The sequence below is a fragment of the Thunnus thynnus genome, chromosome 18, assembly GCF_963924715.1.
Source record: "Thunnus thynnus chromosome 18, fThuThy2.1, whole genome shotgun sequence".
Classification (NCBI taxonomy): Eukaryota; Metazoa; Chordata; class Actinopteri; order Scombriformes; family Scombridae; genus Thunnus; species Thunnus thynnus.
In genome coordinates this window covers 18,081,611-18,108,301 of record NC_089534.1, presented here as the reverse complement: position 1 = coordinate 18,108,301, position 26,691 = coordinate 18,081,611, and the positions used below count along the sequence as shown (strand labels likewise).

The 26,691-nt window shown below is 38.9% G+C and overlaps 2 protein-coding genes and 1 long non-coding RNA gene across 5 annotated transcripts; 1 reads left to right on the top strand and 2 right to left on the bottom strand.

Annotated features, from left to right (window-relative positions):
• The first annotated feature begins 152 nt into the window (after positions 1 to 152).
• LOC137169035 (uncharacterized) lies at positions 153 to 19,977 on the top strand. Of its 3 annotated transcripts, XR_010924381.1 has the most exons (5): positions 153 to 685; positions 8,920 to 9,025; positions 16,532 to 16,643; positions 19,505 to 19,647; positions 19,792 to 19,977. It is a non-coding gene; the product is annotated as an uncharacterized lncRNA (long non-coding RNA). The 3 variants fall into 3 exon arrangements; XR_010924383.1 differs by lacking the exon at positions 8,920 to 9,025; XR_010924382.1 differs by lacking the exons at positions 153 to 685; positions 8,920 to 9,025 and adding an exon at positions 12,161 to 12,450.
• Positions 9,872 to 18,256, bottom strand: epm2a (EPM2A glucan phosphatase, laforin). Its single transcript, XM_067571975.1, has 4 exons — positions 17,672 to 18,256; positions 16,439 to 16,613; positions 13,011 to 13,255; positions 9,872 to 12,149 (listed from the first exon to the last, which is right to left on the bottom strand). The coding sequence occupies exons 1-4, from the start codon at positions 17,916 to 17,918 to the stop codon at positions 11,866 to 11,868; spliced, it is 951 nt and encodes a 316-aa protein (XP_067428076.1). The 5' UTR covers positions 17,919 to 18,256; the 3' UTR covers positions 9,872 to 11,865.
• Positions 18,851 to 26,247, bottom strand: LOC137169033 (hydroperoxide isomerase ALOXE3-like). The gene is made up of 14 exons (XM_067571974.1): positions 24,187 to 26,247; positions 23,129 to 23,333; positions 22,938 to 23,019; positions 22,699 to 22,821; positions 22,447 to 22,550; positions 21,647 to 21,819; positions 21,384 to 21,527; positions 20,997 to 21,200; positions 20,813 to 20,899; positions 20,523 to 20,689; positions 20,315 to 20,436; positions 20,104 to 20,204; positions 19,720 to 19,890; positions 18,851 to 19,591 (listed from the first exon to the last, which is right to left on the bottom strand). Exons 1-14 carry the CDS (start codon positions 24,331 to 24,333, stop codon positions 19,412 to 19,414), a joined length of 2,010 nt encoding a protein of 669 aa, XP_067428075.1. The 5' UTR covers positions 24,334 to 26,247; the 3' UTR covers positions 18,851 to 19,411.
• Between the last annotated feature and the right edge of the window lie 444 nt (positions 26,248 to 26,691).

Below are 26,691 nucleotides of genomic sequence, written 5' to 3'. Positions count from 1 at the left end.
TTCTACCAAAATATACATTTTTTTTCCTCACAATTTCAATTTGAATATAAAAATAAACAAGTGTTATAATCAGTAAAGATGGACCCAAACACAGATACAGACAATTGAATTAACATAAAAGGGATTTATTGTAGGGCTAAAGGGGAGAAAGCAGGAGGTTGGGATGTGATGGCAAATGGCAGAGTTGAGTTGTATGTTGGTTAGTAGAGTTGGGCTGAGTAGGACGGGTGGACAAGGGAGTGAGTGTGGCTGGCTGACGATAGGCTCAGAGGTTTAGTGAGCAAGCTGGCAAGGCAGGCAGGCATTGGGACCGAAGGATAGTGATTCTTGAAGCACAAGGAAACGTGGTGAGTACAGGTAATGCAAACAACACGAAGAATAACTCTGAATATGTTATTGCGAGGCAGCCGAGAGCGAGAGACTACCACTGTAGTTGAAACAGCGAACAACAATAACGAGTGAATGGAGAACCAGAGTAGATGTACTGTTGAGTTGACGGAAGGCAGATGTGCAGGCTGGGCAGGTGAGGTGAATGAGCTGCAATCAGGAGGGAGCCAGTGAGTGCCAAGGAAGGAAGTCACACCCACACACACACAAGGAAAAAGACAGACAGGGGAAAACTGGAGACACAGGGGAAAAGGGAAACTCGAGGGAAATAACTACAGGCTCGGCTGGAGCCATGACAGTAAGTGAGTTTTAATTCATAGTTGTAGATGACTGTAGATGAATAATCCTTTCGTCCTGGTCTTAACTTATTCATACTCAGACATTGGCCTGTGTAGTTCATGTTGAACACAAATTTTCTTGTGAATATACTGTATATTCTATCATCACTTCACAGAGCTGATACAGAGATGGGCAAACCAATCTTCTCTGATAGGCCTGCATTCATTATCTGTTGTCACTGGTGATTTATGAGTCTGGCGGTCCGGGGTACTGGCAGCCATATGTCTGCTTGTCCCCACACACACACACACACAGGACCATCCTATTAATGATGTTCAGATTCATCATCCAAAGACACAATAAACACACCGAATTAACTTTTAATGGTATCGACAGCACTAGAGCTTTTCTTCTTTTCAGAAAGACAGAAGGACCTCACTTTGGGAGAGAAAAAGCTCCGCAAAGCAATTTTGTGTTTCAGTGAAGGGTGTTGTTGCCAAACACGGACAGAGAATTACCCTACTCTGATTGTCCATATCCAACTGCTGCATTGGGTTGAAAGAGAGAAAATCACATTAGGTCAAAAGATGTCATTAGCTGGTGGGTAATCTAAATTTGCTTCCCATTATGTTGAATGAGTCATTATCTGGTTAGTGCCGTAATACCATGTAAATGATAAGATGCACATCACCAGCTTTCAGCAAAGTGTATACCACAGCTATTTTTATACATTTGCACAAAATGGTAGTTAGTTAGGTATTATACAGCCTATTGACGCCAACTTGTAAATGGTTATTTTGATGGCCTGGTCAGTTGAGAGTCCTTAATAACAGGGGAGGACTAATTAAGCATGTTTCTGTTGCTTTTTTTCCAGCAAGTTGTCCATGTGACTAGATTTGAATATCCAGAGTGGGGAAAAGAGGTCATTTGCAGTGTGAGTGTTTGTATCGGACTCTGGTCCATCTGTGCTGGGTTGTTCACTGCTCTGTAGTAAATGTTATCTGTTCTGGCAGGGAGTCCATGTCAAATAGCGTGAGTGTGAGAAGAGTGTTGAAGTGGGTTAGAGTCATGCTCTCTCCCCTGTCACTTCAGGTCTTCCTCCTTCCCCCTAGTGGCCTGCTGGGTCTCTGTGATCATGGACAACTCAAGCATACTGTTACATCAAATGGGATCAGGGCAGCCATGTTGGATCTGTTTTCCCTAGTGGAATAGCAGACCATTCCAGGATTAGTAATTGGACATGGACATTCAGGGACACGGTTTCATCAGAGCACTCCTCTCAGCAAACTCTGTGTTTCAAAGTCATGATGGTGTACTAGCATATCTCAGCCTTTGCATGGTATTTCTATCCAGTCATTCCTTTTTGAATAATGGACGACAAAAACTAATTCATGTCTCAGACTGAGGCCTGTGGCGAACTGACCAAGTGCATTCAGTGACAAAAGATGGGGAGATGTAAGTAAGGTATAAACCATGACAACTTCTTGTGCATGTATTGCATGAGGCATATTTAACAATTCTCATCTGGATTTTTAATGTCAAAGCATAATTGATCAATATGCAGGAGTGTTTCCATTGTCAGGCAGTGGACTGTGTCTATAAACAAACAAAAGTTAAAAATTCAGAGTAAAGCACTGATACAAATCACATGGCAGGCTTTTCCCTGCAGAGTCATGCTAAAATGATGGACATGTCTTTCATTGGATCATTTAGCGCTCATTGATCTCATGATTACCATGTTAACTGAGCTGTCAGCTTTGGCATCTGGCATCACTGATTTAGGCAGGGGGAAAGAAACTAGGGAGGCAGGCCCACTTATCATGCATGGCCACACAATCTCTATTCTCTTTCTCAGAAGGCTAGCTGGCTTAATTACATGCTAAAAAAGTCTTCAAACAAGCTTCTTTCACAAAGTAATGTATACCTGTCCAGTCTTGTTAAATTCGAGCAAGATGACTAATATGAATATAAACACTTTGTGCAGACACACACAGACAGCACACATAAATTTCAAATGGAGAGATCTCATTTCTTTGTGACATGTCACTACTGTTGTTTACTGCAAAACTGTATGATGGATTAGTGGATCAGGAGACGTTACACAAAAATGAACTGCAAAAAACCCAAACATTAAACATGATTTGGAGAGCATAGACATCTGAGTGATTGTTTTGTCAAACTGTCAAACATGCCTATCCACCTCCCAGAATCAAATGAGATGAGAAACCTTGTGGAATGTGACCACCATCCGTGGTTTAATGATACTATCTCAGGCTCATTGAGGCTCATATTTATTATGATGTAAATCTGAAGCACAGCATTGGAAAAAAAAAGAGCACAGCATCTTTCTTTCTTGAGCACAGAGAGCTTGCATCATAAATCATTTAAGGACAAAATACTTTAAGTAGGGGTGTAACGGTTTGTGTATTCATCCCGAACCGTTTGGCACAGGATGTTTGGTTCAGTGCGCAATTTTCCTCAGTTCAGTATGCTCCCTGACCCAGACAGTTATTGTCAAAATAGTTTAATAATTTACATACTCTGACGGGAACAATAATTGTAGGGCTTGAGTTCCACCCAGAATATTTTGGCAGTGCACCACTTAGCTGTGGCATGGTCATGGATGTATGTTCACTGGCTTAGCCAAGTTACCCTGGTTACCCACACTTATGTAGTGTAGCTGCCATCATTATTATTAAAAGATGCGCAGTTATCACTGAATTTAAACAATATCACATCTCCTCGTCCCCCTTCCCTCTCTGTGACGGTCGGCTTTTCACTCCGACCTTTGAGTGAAGCTGTTCAGAACACCTATAAACAAATTTGATTTCCGACACGGTTGGACAGCACATTGTAAGAGCCAGTTCTGAGTGACCATAAATCAGCATAAAACAGCAGTCAGCAGGTGATCTGACTCCTTGCAGGAAACAGAAGGGTTGTTTTCTTTTTCCACTGCAGCAAAAACTAAACTGTTTTACTAATAGTTACGGCCAATGAGCCATTGTTTACATTTTTCAAAATGAAGGACCAAAATTTATTTTCTTCCTTTCTTTTTTTTCCTGCTGCACTGAAATCATAGCGAACTGTGACCCCAAAGCCGAGGTACATACCGAACTGTGAATTTTGTGTACTGTTACACCCCCAATTCTCAGTGGTCCCAATTTTGTTTAATATCCTAATCAAAAGCCTTTTAGTTTAATTGAAAACACACACACACACACACATACACAAAACAATGCAGGCATTATAGTGGTTAAAGAATCAAAACTTGAACTAATTTAATTCTTGTGTGTTGGAGCAAATATGCTGTCAAAATATTTGCCATTATGGATCTCATGTATGTCACATAAATTTCAAACCTTTGCAAGAAGTCTGAAACATAAACTTGTAGTCCTTTAAAAATGCTCCATTTGTCCCTGTTAAAAGAAAATCGGTACCTATTCTAAACGTTTGACAGTTTTAAGCAGAATTCAATTCTACTAATAGACTTCCTTAATGCTTTTTGGGGGGAACTAACAATGTTAACAAATATAATCAATTGGATTTAAGAGTTGGGTATTTAGCGACCATAGTTTCCAGCTAACAACCAGTGACAAATCTTAACTAACCAAAAAACTAAGTCATACTGCAGCTCAGCTGATGTTTCCTTCATCCTCTATGTGTCAAGATCTTTGCTTAATTTCTTATGTGAAAGAGAGTTAAATACAGAGCCCAGACAGGACTGTGTGCACAGACTTAGAGCAGAGCCCTAGGTAACAGATGGAATTTATTGATTCAGGATATATCTCTATTAACCTACTCCAAGGTCATCGAACCTAGCCTCTACCTGTGAAGTGTTGTGCACCTGTGCAGTGCATGATAAATGGCATCCCATCCATATAGGCCTGCAGAATTTGATACAGTATAGTAACAGTTCATGACAAGAGTATACATAAAGACATCATGGATGGTGGTGGCTTGTGCACAGCCTCACACTCACTCTTTTCCCTGTGACACACAATCACTCTCAGTATTCACCGTAGCACAACAGCTTTGTATCCCCCCCTCTGTCGTTCATATCAGTCTTGTTGACACTGATCAATGGCAATGGCAGTGTGGAAGATGGAGGGAACACCAGAGGTATTGACAACAGCAATGGATTTTACAGGAAGCCAATCAGTACAATCGCACAGTGACTTTTCTGGGGGGTGGTGGAAGAAAATGGCTTTCTTTTCTCTGTGATGAACAGTAATGTGCTTAAATTGAGTGCAGTGCTCGAGTATTGTAAATTGAGGCAATCATTACAACTACCAACAATCATCTATACTGCATGCAGTTGCTACATATAATTAAAAATCTCTTTGCATTCCAGCAACAGTGAACAGAAATGTGTTGCCATTACTTTAAATAACATGATACCTGCACACAATGAGAGCGCAAGTGACCTTTGTGTGACAGAGATTAGTCTTGTCAAAACTCACAGATGTTATCTCTTGGTTTCATTTATTAGCCAAAGCTTTTTAGTGCAGCTAAGCAACCTGTTACGTGGGGGTGGTGCAGGTGAACCCAAGTGCAGACACACAGAGGCAAGGAGACAGGGACAGGCTGGGAGAAACTAGTACTGGTATCTGGAAAACTAGGGCTCAGGCTGGTAGCTGGGAACCAGGAGCTGAGGCTGGGGCAAGGGGAGCAGGTCTGGAGCAGAATCCGTGGAAGCTGAGTTGAGCGGGGGGTCCAGGGCAGGGAAGTTGGGCTGAAGAGACAAGGGACAGGAGACAGGGACCGCAGCCAGAGCAGACGGGACTGGAGGGAACAAGAGAAAGGGATCAGAGCCAGGGCAGACGGGACTGAGGGAGAAGGGGACCAAAAACAGCACAGACGGGACGAGCAAAGGCTACGATCTGGCAGTGTGGATTTGGCAGGGCTGAGTACAAGTAGAAGTCTTGATTATGGAACGGGTTGCAGCTGGTGGGGTTCTACTCTGACTCCAGCACACCTGTCTCCAATCACACACACAGGGAAAGAGAGGGAGAGAGCCACGGGGGAAGTGGCAACAGGTAGGGAAACACAGGACTGAGGCAGGAATTGTGAAGCAACCCTCCAATTACCGAAACATGAATTTTAAATACAACCATTCAATTCATCCACAGAGACTTGAGATCTATTAGTGGCATTAAGAGCATGTATATCCTTCATGTTGGAAAGAACAGAAACCCAGTCGGTGCTGTGACTGTTAAGAACAAAACAGATTGCCTACCTGAGCTGAGTGAAAACTAGATCATTTGACTAATTGTCAAATGACAAAAATAAAATAATCAAGAGTAATAAAAAATTACTCAAAAACACCTCCCTCAAACACTTGTTATATGCTTTTGTCCACATGATCACTGATATAAAATGTCCAAAAATAAGTAAAAGTTAAGATAAAAATGAATAGGCAGTGCATGAAAAACAATATGCACATAATTTGCAGTTATTCAAATGAGAGGTTTATGCTATAATGTGTCTGTAAAAAAAAAAAAAAAAGAAACGCATAATGGAAAGGGTGATTTGATGTAAGAGGAAATTAAGGGCACCCAGAATAAAGGCAGAGGCCCACCAGCTGATGAGGAAATTAATTGGGTGTGTGGTTTATGTGTTACAGCAATAAACATTTTTTTCAGATTGTATTCACACAGTCTGCATGAGAAATGCAGAGTCTGCATATATCAGCTCGGTCATTGTTATGATCCCCCCAGGACAAAGGCTGGATATTATTGAATCTCAGAAGGGCACTGCCTCTAGCTGCTTGTGGGATGACTAAGACTGCAAATAATGCATTAAAGTTCTGTTGGCCAGTAGACCAGCTTAGCAGATGTTGGCTGCTTGGATAATCCCCCATTGGCTCTGGTGGATGTTTTGACGACCTCACTCCTGCCCTCTGAAAAGATGGGCTGCCGGTGCATGCTACTGAAACATACAGTACATGGTATTAAGTCGGACCACAGCTGTTCACTTCTCTGTCCATATTCAACTGGAGTTCCGCCCTGGAGCAAAGTCAAAAGCAGTTTCTTCATTGCTGGATTTTCCTTAAGCACACAGTGAGCCCAGAACATGCAAATGATATGGCTGAAATTGGAATCTATTAAGTAAATTGACAAGGGGTGCCCAGACTGAACGTGATGAATATAAATCATTTGTGGCTCTTTGTATGTGTGACTTGTGGGATTGTCTGTGCAGCTGTGAAAATAGCTTTACCTCTCTATGATGAATGAGCGCCCAATGGAGACTGCCCAAGCTAATAGAACTGCACAGAAGACGAATGGTAAATGTTCCAAAGGGCAGAGTTCATGTTCAAAATATCATGCGTATTGAAAGACCAAATGCTTGCTGGACACAGTTCAGTCTTCAAAGCAGAAGAAGACTGCCTGGCTTAATTTAGATAATAATATCTAATATAGAAAGTTAAAAAAAATATTGTTTTCTTGTGAGTGTGCCTTGCTGACTTTAAATTGCTCCACTCATCCATCTCACAGTTATGCAAAGTAAAGCAGAGGAACATTTAATGAGCCTTTGCAAGATGTGGACTGTGTGTGGATTCTTAGCAAACTGTTCCATGATATGAGGCAATGGATAAGAATAAATACCGTATAGCCAGCAGGGTTCAATGTCAATGTTTTTTTCACTTGCCCAGTTGGGCAAGTGCCAAAGTCAGTTACTTGCCTTTATACAAATTGTTTTATTAGCGGTTATTAAATAACATCAAAGAAACAACAAAGTTAATTGTAATGTTTGATCTTTATTTAAGTAAATGAAACAGAACAAGGACACAGTGTCATAGATGCGAAGCAACAAACATTCTTGTTTATCAAAAATTGTATGACCCATCCCCTATAATTCACTGAACACTAAATTCTTTATATGAGCCCAGTTTCTTTCTAATAATGGAAGACTCCCTAACCCGATGGCAAATACATTTTTTAGAATAATTTCTTCCATTTCAAGTTTCCTGATTTCCCTCTTTAATGTTTCTCGTTCTTGAGAGTATTTATGACATGAAAAATTACATGCTCCACTGATTCCTCTATTTGACAGTGCTCCCAAAATCCTGAGGAATGTTTGTTTCATGCATCACACTACTAGCTTACTCAATTCTTGATTGGCCAACGGCAAGTGCCAATATTCTCCGACACGTGCAAGGGGAGGGGGCTATGCTTTGTGCCAGAGAATGAGAATATAATTTATGACACGATGATGATCGAAAAAAAATATTTAAACATTTTTTAATTTTATTAAGTTTTTACTCAACTTTTTTGCCCAAAAGGGTAAGAGAGTTGCTAGATTTACTAGCCTGACGTGGCTTTTTACTTGCCCTGGGCAATCGGGCAAGCCTTATTGTTGAACCATGGCTAGAGAATATAAAATATCTATTTTTGAATGTAGTGTGATGGACTCTACTGTCCACGGTTGGACTTGTACTGTCTGCTTGCACTTTTAAGTGTCTGTACTGTCTCTGCACAGCATGTTTTTATGTATGCTGTCTCTGCATCAAATAAATCATGTAATATCCTCTTTTTTTAATTATTTCGTAAACATGAGAGGTCGTGGAGCACCATCTGTTCAGGAGGTTGATGTTCTAACACAGTTACATTGTGGTTTCTCTGTAGCACCCAGTCCTCAATGTAACAATCTGTAGTTTATGGTTTAATGTTCAATTTAGGAGCAATTCTCTAAAGTTTAAATGTTTTCATTTTCAACTCAAAGTCTATATTCATGTGTCACAATAATCCAGTAGGGTAATTGCTTTTCCTATCTGACTATACCAACATAATGCAATTATGTGGCTGAATTAAGCAGAATTTAATTGGCAGCTATGTATATTTGACCAGAGACATAAAATGTGTCTGCACTGAAACATGTTGCAAAAGTCAAGAAACTTACAAATGATGTTTCTCAATGATATGCAAGCAGCACCAGCAGTCACATAGATGCAGAGCAGGCTACAACTTAAATAGTAGGGGAACCTACATATATTTATCATTCATACCTGAAAGCACACAGCTATTTATCATTTCTAATGCGCAACTGATTAAAGTTTGTTTGTGGATATAAGAACTTATTTTTTAAAGATGATGTGGACCCACTTGTTTCCCTTGGGATTTTACTTTCCAGCCATGGCGTGGCTAGATTGATGTGACAATGTTTGTATCAGTCTACAGTCTATTCCACCTCGCACCTGCTCTCCTGAGCAGCTCCGGTGGATCTTTTATAACATTCTGCACCTGTGTGTCACAGCTGCTGTCCAAGGTACTGATTCTGAGGCTGCCAGGGATGTGGGAGCCGCTGGGGGCACTTGGCGTTGTTGATTCAGAGAGGTGCTATTCCCATTGCTAACTATGAGGTAATACAATCTATACAGCTGACAGGATTTGCGTTTCTCTGTAGATGTTTAGGAAGCTTGGCAGTAAATTTCGGGGTCCTGCTCTGGTATTTTGTTCTCATCTCTGTGCAGTCATCATGCTGTGGCACTGTCATGGACGTCTAATGATTTGAATTCGCTATCTGAAAAAGACAATGATCCAGAGCCTATAAAACAGCGTAGCACATGTGGAAAATCAATATTGGCTGTAAAAATGCAATATCATAATGTGTATCCAATTGGTATTAATGTAAGCCCCTCCACCCAACTGCCAGCCCTCCTATGGCTCTGTAGCCATAGGAGGGCTGGATCTAAGATTCTTCCCTAACCTGACTCATCCTTTTGATTAATATGAAGCAGTTTTAATCATTGAAATCAGTAAGTTATTTTATTATTTTTTTAAATCTTAATTCAGCAGATCATTCTATTCCATGTGTTCCTAATATTTTGTATGCTAAATCCTGATTGACAAGGATTCCTGTATTTCATAGCACTGTGCTCTTTGGACCAACACAAGGTTATATTCATCTTTGCTGTAGTAATTATTATGTAGTAGTTATTGTAATCTGCACACAGTCTGCTGTCTTCTTTATAAGACTCTCTATACAGGGCATGTGCAGCTGCATCTATAGAATATATATTTGTAATGAATACTGAGGACCAAGCTAAAAGTACTGTATAATCCTCACCTTTGGGCATGAATGACAGGATACTGCATATATTACTTGAATATTGTCAGTCATTTTTGCTGTTCAGCTGCCTCCAAACACGTTATCACCAAGCTGCTCTGCTTAGGTGGTGTGATTGACCCATACACTGCGCTTTACATCCTAAAAAGGTGTTCCTGTTAAATGTTTATTTCATTTCATGATTTATTTCCATAGTAGAGCGAAAAGGGAAAAAAAAAGAAGCAAAAACAGGAAATGGTCTGTGTCAGTTTGTGGTTCCATTAAAGGATAAGAGGGGAGGTGTACAGCAGAAGCAAATTTAAAGAATGGGTCTGTGATGCTTTAAATCAGAAGAATGAATGAGTCTGCTCAAGGAGGAGCAGAGCGAATAAATAGCAGCGGATGGCTTGCAGGGACATTGTGAGACAAAACAACAGTCACAACACAAGTACTCAGTGTATCCTTTCGGCACATTCTGGATTAAATGGAACTTCAGAGATATTTGTGGATTTCTCATAAAAAGCAGTCTCAGAGACAGTTGCAAATGCTCATGAATCCTTACTCTAATATGAGTCAAGGATCTATGAGAACCGGTGTAGGTGTTTGGCAGATCCTGGAAATCATGTGAACTACAGATACTATATAACATCAATTAGTGACAGTAATCCAGTGGAATAAATACAGCATGTTTACCGATAAGACTGACATTCATTAAGTGACAAACCCCAGAACCCACACACATACTGTTCACAGGCATAATTTCCATCAAACCTGTACATGCTCTGCCTACACACTCTCTCTTCTTCTTCTTCTTCTTCAAAAAACAAGCATTTCACTCATTTCATATTCAGTTTTTGTGAATATTTTTAGAACGTTTAGAACACCAAACACATGCACAGGGCTCAGTGCCCCCACTCATCCCCCCTGACACCCTCATAAGGTGCTGTCTTCTGCAGGCACTCACTGAAACATAATGAGAAGGTAGAGGAAGAATCTTTCTTCCTCTCAAATTCAGTAACTTTCCTAAATTGGAGACAGGTAACAAAAGCACTGTATTTTAGAAAAAGCAATACATCCTCAACAGGGGTCTAGGCAGAAGCTCAGAATTGACAATAAACAATATTCCAATAATGTCTTATTATGTATGCATTAAAATGGTCTGGCAGGGATGTTGTTTTTGTTATTTTGAAGATTGAACGGAATAGCATCTGTCGGATAAATAAATGAAGATGAAATGCTATCAAGCTCTGTAAGAGAGCCAGGGCGGAGCTGTATTCTTCGATGTCTCAGAGCTGAATATCCCTCTGACAGGAAGGGAGAGGCATTGTTTTTTGTTGTTTTTTTTGGTTTTAGGAATTGATTGTTGTGTTGGCAAAGAGTGCCATTTTTGAGAAGCACTAAGACCTCTCCAAAAAAAAGAACTGAACAAACAAACAAAAAAAGGATAAGAAATTTTTTCCTTTCGAAATGAAAAAGGAGATTCTCTAAAAATGACACACAAGAAATGGATGCATTAGCAACAGCAGAATAATCCTCTACTGAGAAGCACATGTTTAAACAGTGGAAAGACTGCCCATCTTTGACCTGCCTCCCTCTCACCTTGAAATGAGAAATCTCATCTCTCATTCAGCAGAGCTGAGGTGCCTTCTCAAAATGTCAACTCTATTCACTGATTACTAAAAAGGCTAAAAGAAAAGGTCTTTCCAAAAAAACCCCTGCAAACATTTACCAAGAACCACTAATGGTATCCTCAGTGGGCTCCAAGTGCACAATTTGCAACTGTGAATACCAAATGGCAGATTGTAATTCCTGAAGTTAAAAGCTAACACATCGCAGGAGGATTAATTGCTCGCAACATCTACTGTATGCTGGCAGCCAGCAAACTCTTTCTGGATACTTGGGAATCAACCAGATTTTGAAAGCCACTCAGCATAAGTAGGTCATTTACTGAACATACATTAGATTTTCATGGAAAGAAGTACATTTTCTTGCCTTGTTATTTTACCTCCTGGCATCTTTCATGCTGACTATACAATACATTTTTTTCACACAGCTTCAGGAATAATTTTAGTCTCCAAAAGTCTCCAGTGGGGCCCTCCGTAACTGTAAATTCTGCTTCAAATTGTAAGACTTCATCACAAGGACACTCAACTATCATGTCTCCGGGTAAGAGATGGATGATCGCAGTTGTCCAAACTTCTGGATGAAGTCTGCCTGAGCTTGGACTAAAGCTTCCTCATCTATGTACACTGCTGGCCTCCTGGCTGTGACAAAGTACTGCACTTTCCTCAGGCTCCAGCCAAGGACATACATAAGCAGGCCACACACGGCTGCCGTCGACCTGCCCACTCCAGCATTACAGTGAACATAGACTGTGTGACCATTTTCCAGGAGACCATGAAGCAGGAATACAGCCTGGGGAAGCATCCTGATGCGTCCTGTAGAAGGGAATAATAACACAATGGCAATATTCATCTGTATGGATTGTATTTGTCATCAAATCCCATTACATGTCATTACAGTCGAAATAAACTTCTGACATCAACAGGTACCAATGTAGGTGGATTGCTGCTGTAAATATACTTTATATAGACTTTCTGTGACTTGTTAATGAGATTTCTTAGTGTGATCACACACAAGATGCTTTTGTCTTGGATACTCTAAGATTTTTAATTTTTTTTTACTAGAATTCATCATGGACACATGGATTCTTCTTTTGTGACTGGCACGATACATGAGGTACTGGACTGTATGACTACTTATTATCTCAATAAAAAAGTCTTATGTGTGTGTTTTTACTTCATTTGTACTATGTGAGCCATGCCAAAGACACATTTTCATTGCCTTGTGATGCACAATAACGTTCTGATTCTGATGAATATTCTGGCTAAAGGAAACTTCTGGAGGTGATTTGAGGTCATGGTTGGCTACAATTTCATCAATCACAGATCCTTAGGCTTGATGAGGCTTATTTCTTGCATTCTTCTTGTTCTAGAAATGATGAATGTAAAAGCATTCATCCTAGTTCATTTTCAGACCTTTGAATTATTTGAATGGAACCTTTGAATTTCTAAGGTGAAAAAACAGCATGGTGAAGGTTGGCATTGTGAGTAAGTTTAGAGCTATTCAGCCAAATGACCCAGACTACAGTACAGTACATGCAAGTGCCAGCACTGCCAAAGTGTCTTTGAGGAAGATGTTGAGTCCCTAACAGCTTCAACCTGTGTCTGTCTGCTCACTGCGACTAAACAGTTATTATTACTGAATTCATTCTTGCATGCCCACAAAATTCTCCTTACCCTCAGTGCTCATGTCAGGTGTGGGTATCCACACGTACGCCAAGCCATTGTCATTGTACAAATTAATCATGGTCTCCGGGGTCATGGATTCCCCTTGGTTGCGCCTGCAGCCGTGGGAGTTGTTCACTACATCCTGTTCTGTCTGGAAGTTCATCACTGCAGTAATGCCCAATTCATGCTTCAGCTTGATCGTCACATGTTCCACTTGTCGTGGGCAGCTGCCCAGCCAAATCCGTGGCAGCACCCTGGGGGCAATAAACAGGGATGATCAAATAAAACAGGGATAATGTACAAGATTTTCAATTCAAGAGTCATTTTAGATACAGGTTGAAGTGATGCAAAGTGGAGATACAGAAAAAAAGAAATGATGATGATAGATCACAACTGTGGAGTAGCAGTGTTATAAAATAGTTTACAAAGTATGAAGAGAGCTTCAGACACTAAGAGGGAAAAATAAATGAGTTGTGAGAGATGCTGCTGGCTGGTGTAATGAGTAGGAGTACCAAAGTTATTTTTTAAAAACTGTCCTACTGACAGATGAGGTGAGCTGACGTTAGCAGGTCACTAATAAGCAAAAGGTTAGCTCTCGCTGTTTCTTTCTCCCACCTTCCTCCCTCTCTCCCTCATAGCAATGATGTTTTATTGACCTCCTGTCCCTCTAATTTTCTCCCTTACCACTATGGTTTGAGGCAGACTCCATTTAGTGTTCATTAGTATGCATTAAGTCAACAATCTGAGGAGGTGATGCGTAAAAGGAAGGAAGGACGCTGTTAATCTAGAATGTCCCAGAATGGCACTGCTGTGTTAACTCTCTGGTCTCCACTTCTGTTTCTATATGACCTCCTTTTTTTCCAACCGCAAATGGCATTGTCGTAAGTAATTCAACTGTGTTTTGTTGCTGCTGAACATTTTTTGCCTTCAACATGTAACAAGACTATTTAAAGATGAAAAACCGAACTACAAGTTTTCACATTATCTCTCCTGCATGTTTAGCAGTTTGCTTATTCTGCCAGAGAGCTACAGTGACAATTATGCAATTATTCAAAGTAAAATGAAAAGATATTCTAGAAGGTTCTCCTTTTTTTCCATTGTTTTCATTTATACAAGAATATATGTCATTTTTTTTAAAACAGTCAAGTGTTTAGTTTATCAACATTGGATTTGAAAATTGCTTCATTACTCAAAAACAAACATCTCAATATGTCAAAATCCCAATTGTTCAGTTCAACAGTAATAAAAACTGATTACAAAAAAATGTCTGTGTAACCCTTAGGCCTCCTCTTCTCAGAATATAACCAAGAGTGATGAGGGACCTGCTAGAAATCGAGTTTAAGTCCCTTTGAATCATATAATGAGTTACTGCAGAGTGAGTGTGTATGATACTCGGGGCTACACGGATGCAAGGTCTGAGAGACTAATTTAAAAAGCTATTAATAGTCAAGATACAAGGGCACAGTGCTTCCTACTGAACACAGGTCCTTGACATAAGCCTTGTAAGGTCTTCGGACACAAATTAAAACCTGATGGCACAAGCCAAGCTGGCTCATTCTTATGCGAGTTATGTGCTCACTGCATCAGGGGTCCCGGGCTAATTTCTGCTATGCCTGGTATACCATGGCACTGAGTAGGCCTTAAAGGAGAAAGGCATGCATGGGTAGACTTCATTCAAACATGAACATGCATCCTCCATCCTTCATCCTCTCGGCTAACCCTAAATATTAAGCAAATTACATAACAGTTCTCTAAGTCTATCACTACTGCTCATGCTTACATGTTGCTTTAATTTCCGAATCCTCCGGGTTATGTCACAGATGCACAGATGTGACTGCAACAGCAAGGCCAGCCCTATAAACACGAAAGTCTGTGACTGACTGAGGAAGTTACACCTGCACATGCAAACTATTGACTTTCATCAACTTCTTTGACACATTTATCTACATTTGCTTGTGGTAATGAAACAACAGAGTATTTGTAAAACCTGTGATAAAGGTTTAGCTCTATTTTTACTGGAGCATAGAGTGACTGAATTTACTGCAACTATTCAACCTGGAGACTGTAAATGACTAAATGTAGTCAAACCTATCACTGAGATGTTATGAGCTGACACAACCAACTCAGTGTCTCTCTCTCTCTAAAAGACTTGTGAATAGGAAGATTTGAAAAGGCGAATACAAGGAGTAAGATGAAGAGTGCTTCCAACAAAGAGCACATTTCAGTCACTTCTGCAAAAATGAGACCAACAAGATTAAGTAGGTGATAATACAACTGCTAGTGGTTTACTTTTTGGAATTATATTTTTTCAAAATGTCAGACAATTATAACGAAATGGGAAAGAGCTAAATTAAAAAAAACAGTGAGAAAGCATAAGAAGGTAACTGAGGCTCTCTGCCCTGTAAGAGATTGAGATAAGAAACTCAAGTTTTATCGAGAAAGGGCAGAGTGACATGACTGCCTTGTCTTCTTTGCAGGACACTAAGTACTGTAGAAGAAGAGTGTTCCTTTAATATCAAGATGTTAAAGAATGCAAACTTGCATTAGGAATATAGATGGATACATCAAACGTAAGACAACTGGTTACATTTGAAAGCTGCAAGGAAGATACAAGAAGAAGAGCTGATGCATTCAAGTTGCTCAAGAAACAGTTAGACTTCAGCATGGAAATTCATTAGCCCCAGAGGACCTCATTAATTTTATAGTATTATTACATTTGGTACACACATCCGATTTGACATCACAAAGGCATGAAACTTCTAACAAGCATCATAACAGTGGGAGGGAGAATGATGGATCCACAAGAAAAGTACTTTGACAGTTTGCAGGATTTCGGCATCTTTTTTCATTAGAAACTACAGACGTCAAGTGAAGAATATATGAATGTCCAATTACTGTGAATCATGACAGGAAAGCCTTACAGGGATAGTTTGCCATTTTGGGAAATATGCTTATTGGCTTTCTTTCTGAGAGTTAGATGAAAAGATTGCTAGAATTCTCAGGTCGGTACTCTAAATAGGAAGATACAGCCAGCAGCAGATTAGCTTAGCTTAGCATAAGGACTGGAAACAAGAGAAAACAGCTAGCCTGGGTCTCTCCAAGGGATACAGCACTGACTAAGACATTGTTTGTTTGTTTAATTTGTAAAAAAACAAAGTTGTTGTGGTTTTACAGAGGGTTATGTATTACTTCTAGTAGTACTACTTCCTGAAGTGTCTGCTGATCGCCTGGCAACCTTACATTGACCACAAGACCATGAGAGTGGTAGTAATCTTCCCATCTAACTCTGCAGGAAAACAAATATGCATATTTGTCAAAATATGGAACAATTTAAACTGAGAAAGGTTGACTGAGGACACAGGAAATTGTTTTACTTACTTCATAACATTTAGACAATCACAGTGTTCCCATACAACATTGTGCAAAGAAAGTATTACCTGGAAAAATGTATGGCCTTCTGACCAGCCACACCAAAATAAAAGTTGGTGGTGTGTTTCATCTCATCTGTGTGTCCCGTTTCTTCTATCCAGTGACCAATTGGGTGACAGTACACTCCATCCACCATGTTCCTCTTATCATATGAACAACTTCTGTCGTGGTGTGGACCATTGCCTGTTGACAAAGAAGACAACATTTGTGCAGGTTAGTGACCAACTACCATGTTGGGACAGAAGTATTCATAAAAATGTTTTTTGTTTGTTTGTTTATTTTTTTTGTTTGTTTTAGATTTCTTTCAGGCATCAGGCAGATGCCTATATTTCATGAGTTGTGTTAGAAAAACAACATTAAATACATAAGGAGATAATGGTTCCCTTCTACCAACAAAAAACAGTGTTGGAAAATAAAGTATATTTACTCAAGTACTGTACTTCGGTACAAATTTGAAGCATTTATATTTTGTGCTACTAAATACTTAAAAAAAAATTAAACTCCATTAAACCATTAAACTCTGTAGACAATATTGTACTTTTTAATCAGCTACATTTATCTGCCAGCTACTGTAACTACTTACGTTGCACACATGTATTCAAATTAAATAAAAAACATATGATGAATTTATAAAATATAAATAACCCAACAGCATTTGAAGTAATTAGAATTAACTCCACCTTGATTAGCTACATTAAAATGCTGCCTACATGTTAATGCATCAACAACAATAATAATCCAGTAATCTAATAGAAATAATAATATGACACTGACAAGGATCATTTTTAACATTATGGGCACTTTTACTTCTGATACTTTAAGTACATTCTTCTGATAATTGTTGTGTTTCAGTGGTTTATTTACTATTTTTTGTTGTGTTTAATGATTTTGAATGCTGGACTTTTACTTGTAATGATACAGTCTTTCACTGTGGTACTGCCACTTTTACTCAAAAGTCTCAGTACTTCCACCAATAAAAACACATTTCTGCAGTTGTACACAGGTGCACAGGTACGTCAGCGTTTAGTAAATGACACTTGTGACTTTACCGCCATCACGTGGCGGTAAGGATACATTACATCACACCAAACAAACATGGAGTTATTTTCGTCTCGTTGGCCTGCCTTTATGTTACATACGAAGGGAATCACATTAAATATGCGTCTCACACGCTCTACTCTTATGTACACAACTAAATGTGATGCACAAGCTGACAACATTCATATGTAACTTATTCATACCTTCCCAGATAAAATTGCCTCTGATTCTTTTGATGAACTTGAACCACAGTGTGTCTTTACACGGCTCTGCCAGCTGCACGTCGCAGATCCATAGACACGGTTCATTTGGTGACGGGAACTTCTGAGAGGCTGTCATCTGAACCGCACCGCTCGGGTCCCAATGGCCCATTTCTGGACGCGAACCCAAAACAAAGACCTCTGTATCCGATGAGTCCGGAGTGAGAATGACGCCGAATCTGAATAACATGGTCCGGACTGGATGATGTGTCCTCAGTCGTTTAGTATGGCGGGCTTGAGTTATTATTTTACTGTATGAAACCCGTGCGGCACATACAGTGTGGTCTTGTAGTCTAAAAATAAACCAAGCTTGTTTTAGATGGTGTAGTCTGCACTAAAGATAGGTTAGAAAGAGTGAGGTCCCACTTTGTCAAAATTACCTGACCAATACACTAGTCACATTCAAAATACAATTGTATCAATGCTTCCAGTGGTTTAATTTCATGTAGGATTTAATTAGTACTTTGAGGTACTTTTAGGGTCTACTTCACTTGAGTATTTCCATGGCATATTACTATACTGTATGTTTATACTCCACTATATCAGGGAAATATTTTATTTTTACTCTATTGCATTTATCTGACAAGCAGTTGCATTTCAGGTTAAGATTTTTCATTAAAAAATACAATATCTTTAAAAAAAATGTTAAAGATGAAAGCAGTGGTTCTGAACCTTTTTGGCTTGTGACCCCTTACAAAAAAGCAATGTCGATTCAAGGCCCCCTGTCATGTTTCAGATTTCTATGTTAAAACTGACACTAACACATCCCCTCCAAACTTCTTTGGTAATTTAGATTAAATAACTGTTCAAGTTATCCAATACTTCACAAAACCAATATTCAAGAAAAGTCCTAATTATGAATACAGGTTCATGCAGCAGAACTGTGCTATTTTTTTCCCTCTCTGATTAATTATCTCACAACTCTGGCAGATTTATCTTGTGACCATTTGGAGGGGGCCCGATTATTAGTACAACTGCTCTTAGTTGCACACCATCGATCTCTCCATGTCTTTACAAATTACAACTCCATACTGTCCACACTGAGGAAAGTTGATGTCAGTTTTCCTGGTGAGATCAGTATAAAAATGTACTGGACATAAAGTAGGAGACAGAGAACACAGATATAATTACACACAGTAAACCACCTTTATTTGGATATTTTAGGTCAGCAAGTTAAGCATTTCCAGTATATCTACTACTAAAACTATTAACTAAATAACCTTAAATTCTAAATATAGACATGAAAAAGAGAGATCAAACTCAGCCAATCTCAGACTAATTGTGTATTTTTTCCCCTTGGAGCTTTATCTAATTCATCCCTGTCTTCATTTTCTTCATGTTTTATAGGAAAGGGAGGGATAAGTACATAAATCTGATCCACATAATCTTAAACATATTGTAGTTCTGCATTCAGAATTTATAATCTGCATAAATTACTGTTATGTACTGAAACCACAAAATCAATAGCCGAGAACTACACTAATACAGAAAACTTTGAAATTAAAATTATTCACCAAATGTTTGCTGTTTTGGGCTACATCCTAACTGATCCATATGTTACCATACCACCAGCTTACTCATGATAGAAACCAAAATATAGTCTTCTACTTCCAGCATGCAACACCCCACTAACTGTGTCTGCCACCTCACCTAGCATATGTAAAATGGCTCCCTCAGACTTACTCAGATAGTTATACTGTTCTCTATTTCAGTAGGGTTCAGATAGGTGTAGGGCACTTTAAGCTCTGAGTTTCTGGCTTTAATTTCTTCACTTAGGTCGGACAACTCTGCTTGAAATTCCTTAATCATCTCCTTAGGCTCAGACTCGTCAAATCGTTCTTCAGGGTATGAACCCAAGGGAACCTGCCAAAAGAACAATAACAAAACAGGAAATCAGACTGACACAGCAATTTGTCAAGGTATTTTCAAAATGTGGATAAAGGTCATAATGAGCCTACCGTACACTAAAGATTCATTAACATCAAACTTACAACATCTGTATATTTTTCTGAAAGCAGCCACAGCATTCCTGCAAAGTTTGTTGTCTCTCCAACATTTGGTAGGGTCTCCAGAATTGTCTCCATGCTTGACTCCCCCTTGGTAGTTGGAGGTGGTTTGCGCAGCAGGAGCGAGCCATTGGGCATCCAGGAGCTGTAGTCAAACTAAATCACAAAATAAGCTTCAGTATGTATCACTTTTGTTTTTTATTTCATTTTGTTTTTATTTCTGGGTCGTGGGCCCTTCTCTACTTCTTTTTCTAATAAAATGAAAAATCTGAAATCACACCCCATACATTTGAGGTGTTAAAACAAACTTAATACTTGATCAAACATTAAAAAGTATTCTATTGTCCCAGCTATTTACTGTTGCCTCACCTGTCCATCATTGACGGCAGAGTGTTGAGCTGTCACAGTGAAAATCACCATGGTGATGAACTTGATCACTTCCTCAACAGTATGGAAGCACTCTGGAAACCCTGTTGGCAACATCACCATTGTCAGTCAATTGATTGCATTCAGTGTCTGCATGGAACATTTCAATATACCATAGGCTAATCGTGTCTACAAATTAAAGTGAATTAAATACCTGAGGCTTTGTTTCCTAAGACACCATGGGTGAATATCTCACTGATCCATTCCTGCAGTTCAGAGTCCTCTTCCACCTCACAGTCTGAAGGATAATAGTGCTCCACTATTTCTGTTACAAAGCTGAGAAACATAAAAATAAGTCAGTTTTAAACTGTATTTTAAAATTTTGCTTTAGCCAATTAATTGCAGTTGTATGCAAAGAAAACCTGTTGATGATGTTCCACAGCTTCAGGCCGTCATCTCTGTAGTAGAAGTTGGGGATTGACTCCAGTCCTCGTGCAGTGATGTTCTCCGGCAGACAGAGGGAGCTGTAGGTCAACTCAGAGAGAGACCTTCTCTGGATCTCTATCAGCCCCTCATATCCAAGTGAACTCTAGTAATTAATAACACACAAATAATTAGGTTCAGATAAGTTTCATGAGGTAGAAAATAATAAAAACTGTTTTTAAAGAGTGCATTAAACTTATTTTTGCAATGTTTGTATAAAGATCCATACAATACTTAAAGCCCCTTCAGGTCCAAAAAGAACTTTTCGTCCATCAGTGTTAATGGGGAGAGTGTACCGGAAGTGTGGGATCAGCAGCTATACAGAGAGAGGGAAGAAAGTAAAATTCATGCTCATTTCAGCAAACAAGAGCAAGCATATCCTGAATGCCATGATCTCTGCGGTGTTATTATACCTTATAAATGGGATGTATCACAGGGAAGTTGCGGAGAGTGGCAATAGTATAGGCCTCTGCCAAATAGTGAGTGTTCATGAGGTGATGGACTGCCTGATGATCCATAAGATCTGCATTTTTAATAAACATCTTGGCCAGCAGCCAGTCAGTCTCTGGGTCACTGGGCAGAAAGATGGGATTCTGCTCAGAAGGTTGCTGATGCAGCTGGAATATGGTTCAAAAATATTAAAAGTTAAATTGTTATATGTTCAAATTGTGCAAGATTTCTGAAAATGTACTAATTCACTATAAAATGTAATATGGCTGTGTGATTAGACCAGTAATTTTACTTAAATTTATACAGTATACATACTGTCCCTGATTTGCTGCATCAGTAAAATACTGTACCTGTATTGCAATCGGCATCAGTTTTTTCTCTGGGTTCAAGTAGAACAAACAGAGACCAGGAGTCACATGCAGCGGTTCACCATTATAGTCTCTAGCGGGTATTCCATCCAACTTCTTCATGTCACAGATAAATATATTGCCATCCTGTATGGGAGTAAAAGACAGATGAGTGATACACTGCAATGCAGGCACACTCTTTAAACTTACAAATTGCTTCCCAAAGCAAAGATTATCACCCATTTAAAGCCACTCATCTTCCATACCTCCAATTCCTCCTCCAGAGAGCTATCCTCCTCAAGGAATGGCTTCACCATGTCCTCTGTGACTGGAAAGTTTGGAGGAAGCTCTGAGCAGCGCTTGATCACATTTGGGTTGATTGCATTCAAAAACTGGGATCCGTAAAAGTCATCTTCCTTCCAGTGCTCTGTAACATATTCTGGAAGAAAGGCAATTGGGAAATATCTAAAATGTATGTTCATTTTTGAAGTACAACATGATCCAGCTACATATGCACAAGTTAAGAGCTGAAAAAAGCAGAAAAACTAACATTGAAAATAATTCTGTTCTCACAGAATTTAATATGTGGTTCCCCCATTTATTAAAAATTATGTTATATCCAAGATATATTACAGAGAACGTATTGCTAAGTTAGATAACAAGAGGATTGTGACTTTTGTGCAATTTCCTCCCTGTATAATGAATCCATCTCATTGTTTTAAGATGCAGTACACCCACCAATATTCCATCTTTCTCTCTCAACCCAACCAGTCAAGTCAGATGGCCGCCCACCTAGAGCCCGGTTCTGTTGTGATTTGTCACTATGTAAATAAAATTGACTCAACTTGACTGTACCAGCCTTTTTCAAAGTGCTGCCATACTAAAACACTGTATTATTATTATAAGGCTTTGTTATAACTAATCTTTCTCCACATATATCTGTCTCTCATGTGCTCTTCTGGTCTCTGGGGCAAAGTAAACTAAAGAAAAGTGTGGATGACAGCATCACTCACTTCTGAGTTAACTTGACAGCTTTGGGTAAAAAAAAAAACTGGAAAAACTCTACCTGACATTGTTGTCTTTTTGTACCAGAAGATGTCTTTCATGTCGTCAATGCTTTTCCATTGTTCAGTAGATTCAACCAGCCCCTTATACTGGAGTTCAATATGACTGAAGCAAGGCAGGTTGAAAAAAGGGAAAACACAATGCACAGGATTAAACAACATAATAATATTAATGCTTATTTTGTTGTAGACATAGACATGGTCACAATATTGGAACCCAGTGGTGTCCATCCTAAATATTTATATAGACCCACGTTGTCAAAGTTGTTCGTTCTATTTCAGATTCTTTCGACTTAGAGAAGCGGATTTCAGCTGGAAGCTCAGACGAATCATCGAAATTGATGAAGTGGGGTATTCCTTCATCGCCGATCTGCCATCTAAAAAAAAAAAAAAGACAAATAAAGTTACTTAAAACCACATAGACATCTCTCCGGATAAGCTTCTGAGACCATATTTGCAGCTCTAGGAGAATGCGGTGCAGATGAAAACGTACTGGTAAAGGCTCTTTTTAAGTGCCAGCTCTTTTTTGCGGTGCTCAATCAACAGGGGATGTTCCTCCTCTGAAACCTTCATGGCTGAGAAATGAAAAGAACACAGATTTAGCTCTATTTTAAATGACACTAACAACAAGACTGACAAAAACTGAGAAAACTAAGTGATATTATGGTCTTGTCGGATGCAGACCTCTCCCTCCTCTCAGCTCCACCAGTTCTCCGCTGGACACCCATTTGTAACAGGGGAAAAGAATGACATCTTCCTCCGGAGTAGTCACCACTATTTTGGAGCAGTACCACTGATCTTCTGGAAGAATTAAATAGGGATTTTTCTCCACCTTGACCAGCAGAAGTTTCCCCAGAGAATCACCGGTGTCTATGGTGTAGGTCCCTGTCTGAAAAATAAGGATTCATATAAATATAAACAAAGTAAATGCAATGTGTTGAAAAGGTCGAATTAACTGCGATTGAAATGTGTCCTACAGTGGTGTATTCAGTCAAGTAATGTGTATGGTCAAATCAAACAGCCCACGAAAAAACTGCAAATAAACTCTCAAACATCATATAGTCAGTTAACATGCACGGTTCTCCAAAATTGTTATTTAAATATTACAAAATGTAGATTCTTTAAATCTGGATCTGCATCAAAACACACATAGTGTACATAGTGAAATACCTGAATCCTATCTGTAACTATTTGGGATTTTTACAATAGTGGCTTATTTGAAATTAGTTTCATGACCCCTGAATTTAAATTTTATCATGCACCTGTCATTTCATTTCATTTGCAGTTGCTGTCTGTGTATGAGTTATGCTGGTATATTTCAGGTGAGCCACAGCTGCAGTAGGAGCATCTGGCAGCTCAATGTGAAAAAGTGTGGAATATGAAAAACTAAATGTAAACCTTTGTTGAGCTCATCCAAATATCCTGAATACTAAATTTAGAAGAATAATTTCGAAGACTTTAGAATAATAGTTTTAGAAAAAGAATTTCAATGAAATTTGTTGGAATAGTGTCCACAAAAACAGTACAAATTTTTTTTAAAGATGCAGGTCATCTCCTCAGGCTAGACTTACTGAAATATTTATCTTGAACAAACCCAGGACATTTGCTTAGCCCTTTAGTTATGTACAGATATGTGAAGTGCTCTCTGGAGTACATATGTATGCACAAACAAAAAACCTTTTAGCTAATTGAGATATATTGAGAGACAATATATAAGCATTGCTTATTTGGGTTCAACTTACTGTCCCGGTTGTAAAGTCAGTGCCGTAGTTGTCCAACTCAGTTCGCTCACTCTGCCCTTCAGTTCCAAATAAAGTGACATATATGTGGTCCCATGTTCCTGCATATTCCATGTCACCTGTTGACACTTCTAACTTGTACTCAGCCATGGTCACTCAGTGCAAACTGTCCAGAAAAAAAAGATAACTTAACCCTTGCAAAGAATTATTTCACACAAGCTTTTGACATTTTTTCAAAACTTAAAAATGTTCTTCCACAGACATCCAAAGAAGTTCTCATCATTAAACTTCTGTCTGATCTTATCCTACATACATTGTTACATGATTATTAGCTGTCATAGCATGAGGAAGGATGAGTTAAGTTATTACATGTACCTTCAGATGTTTTACCTACCCCCTTTCTTCAGCTACAGGTCCACGTTTTCCTTCACTGAGGACTGTGTATGTCTTCTTATAGTAATCCCCTCCACCCCAACTTGGACCCTTTTGTGACGACACGAAACATTAACATAACAGGTGGTGTAACTCTAAACTTTGTTGTGTTTCCAGTTTCTAGTGCCTAGAGGGTGAGTAGGAGGGGCACAGTTGTACTGAAATATCCATTTCATCCCCAAAAACCAAACTCCAGAGGCCTAATTTATTGATATCTCTGCATTTATTAAGGCCTACTGCCCACTTTAAGAGGACATAACAGACTGTATGAGGGCTGTTGTGCTTGAAATTCATTGTACATCACTTTACACCCAAATGTGACACTCATGTGCCCATTATCTATTATCTTTTGCTATCTGTACTTCAGATATGCTTACTGTACGTTTTTACACATTTAACTCCGAAATAATTGAAAGAAAATTAGAATGTCAGGTACTAGAAAGCAAAGAGTACACAGTCCTCTAAATTGGTTATTTTAATACTAAAAATGTTTGACAATTTTAATGTGCATCTAGATCTAGAGGTGCTATAAAACAGTGATATACAATAATGCTAATTGTCTGGTGAAGGCTGTGATTTTTGAATACCTAAATCAAGAGCGTAGGTTTGGTTTTAATTTTGGTAGGGACATTTTTTGTCCACTTTTTACCTGAGAGGCTGCAGCTCATCTGTCTGTGTGTATCTGTGACATCAGAGTCACCTGAGAGGCTGCAGCTCACCTGTTTGTGTGTCTCTATGCTGCTCAGGCTGCTGCTGACAGGATTTTCAAAATGAAATGATGCCTGACAGTCACAAACAGATTAGTTGGAAACGCTGTGGCTAATTTAGCTTATAAATAATCTTCATGTCTTAATGACACATATGCAATAATAACTCTGCTTTTGATCCACTCGTGAAAAAGGGGAGAGATGGCATTAAATAGTAAATATTTCCCCACTAATTTCAAAGATTAATGTTTGGATTGATGACAGAACATTCTTATTAACTAAACTCAACTGTTACTGACACTTTGGTTCTTCTTTAAAAGGACCAGATGTCTTAATTTGCTTTTGGGAAGAATTTTTACCAACAGTAATAAAGTTTTTTAATTAAACAGCATGTCTGAGCAACATTCACAAATAAGCTAACAACACTTAATGCCTGAAATTAAATATAATATCAAATGATCTTGTTTTATCCAGTGAAGTCATTTTCAATTATGTGACATTTGGCACATTTAAACTATAATTACTAACTGCTTCAGATTCTCCACCTCACTAACTTCATTACTGCTGCTGCTGCTGGGTTGCTGGTAGTCAACAATGCCTACAGCTTGAAGTTGAGGGTTGCCAGATCATCAGGTCAAGTATCCCCCGTATCCTGCTCTTTCACTCGTTATCATAGTAGCACACTGTTTTTGCAGAACACACACAAACCTAGCAACACTGCAGAGATCTTATCATTAACATTACGTGGAGTTAAAGCAGCTAGAGATCAGTAAGAATATTGGTAGGGACAATCCAGCAACACCTTGATATTGGTAGGGAACATATCCCTACCATCCTTACCCAATTCGGCTAGAGCTGCAATGATTAGTCGATCGTCAGAAAATTAACCAGCAAATATCTTTATAATTGATTAAAGACTGCAGTCATTTTTCAAGCAAAAATGCCAAAAATGTGATGGTTCCAGATTCTCAAATGTAACTTGTAACTATACTACATACTGTAGTTGAAGTGCTATCAGACTTTGTGGCATCATTTAAAGTTTATATGTGCACCTGTCATTTAAATTTGGTCGCAGTTGCAGTTGTGGAAGTTGACATCAGAGAGGCCACACCTTGGAGAATTTGGCAACAAATTTGAGGACAATAATGTTTCATATGAAAAAAAAATCAGCTCTTTAGGGCTCAACCAAACATTTTATGTAATAAATTTCATGTTATCTCTTACCCCTTGTTATCTGTTTTAGTGGCTAACACAATTATTCTGAGAAAGCCAGAATATTCGGCTAGAGCTGCAATGATTAGTCGATTGACAGAAAATTAACCAGCAAATTGATTATAATTGATTAAAGACTGCAGTCATTTTTCAAGCA

Excerpts from the sequence above, each read along its gene's own strand:
- LOC137169033 (XM_067571974.1), bottom strand. The coding sequence starts at position 24,333 with ATGGCTGAGTACAAGTTAGAAGTGTCAACAGGTGACATGGAATATGCA. Across the intron at positions 22,822-22,937 it reads CTTAAAAAGAGCCTTTACCA|ATGGCAGATCGGCGATGAAG; the intron begins GTACGTTTTCAT and ends TTTTTTTTTTAG. Across the intron at positions 21,820-22,446 it reads CAAAAAGACAACAATGTCAG|AATATGTTACAGAGCACTGG; the intron begins GTAGAGTTTTTC and ends CCTTTCTTCCAG.
- epm2a (XM_067571975.1), bottom strand. The coding sequence starts at position 17,918 with ATGTTATTCAGATTCGGCGTCATTCTCACTCCGGACTCATCGGATACA. Across the intron at positions 16,614-17,671 it reads AGGCAATTTTATCTGGGAAG|GCAATGGTCCACACCACGAC; the intron begins GTATGAATAAGT and ends CTTTGTCAACAG. Across the intron at positions 12,150-13,010 it reads ACCTGACATGAGCACTGAGG|GACGCATCAGGATGCTTCCC; the intron begins GTAAGGAGAATT and ends TCCCTTCTACAG.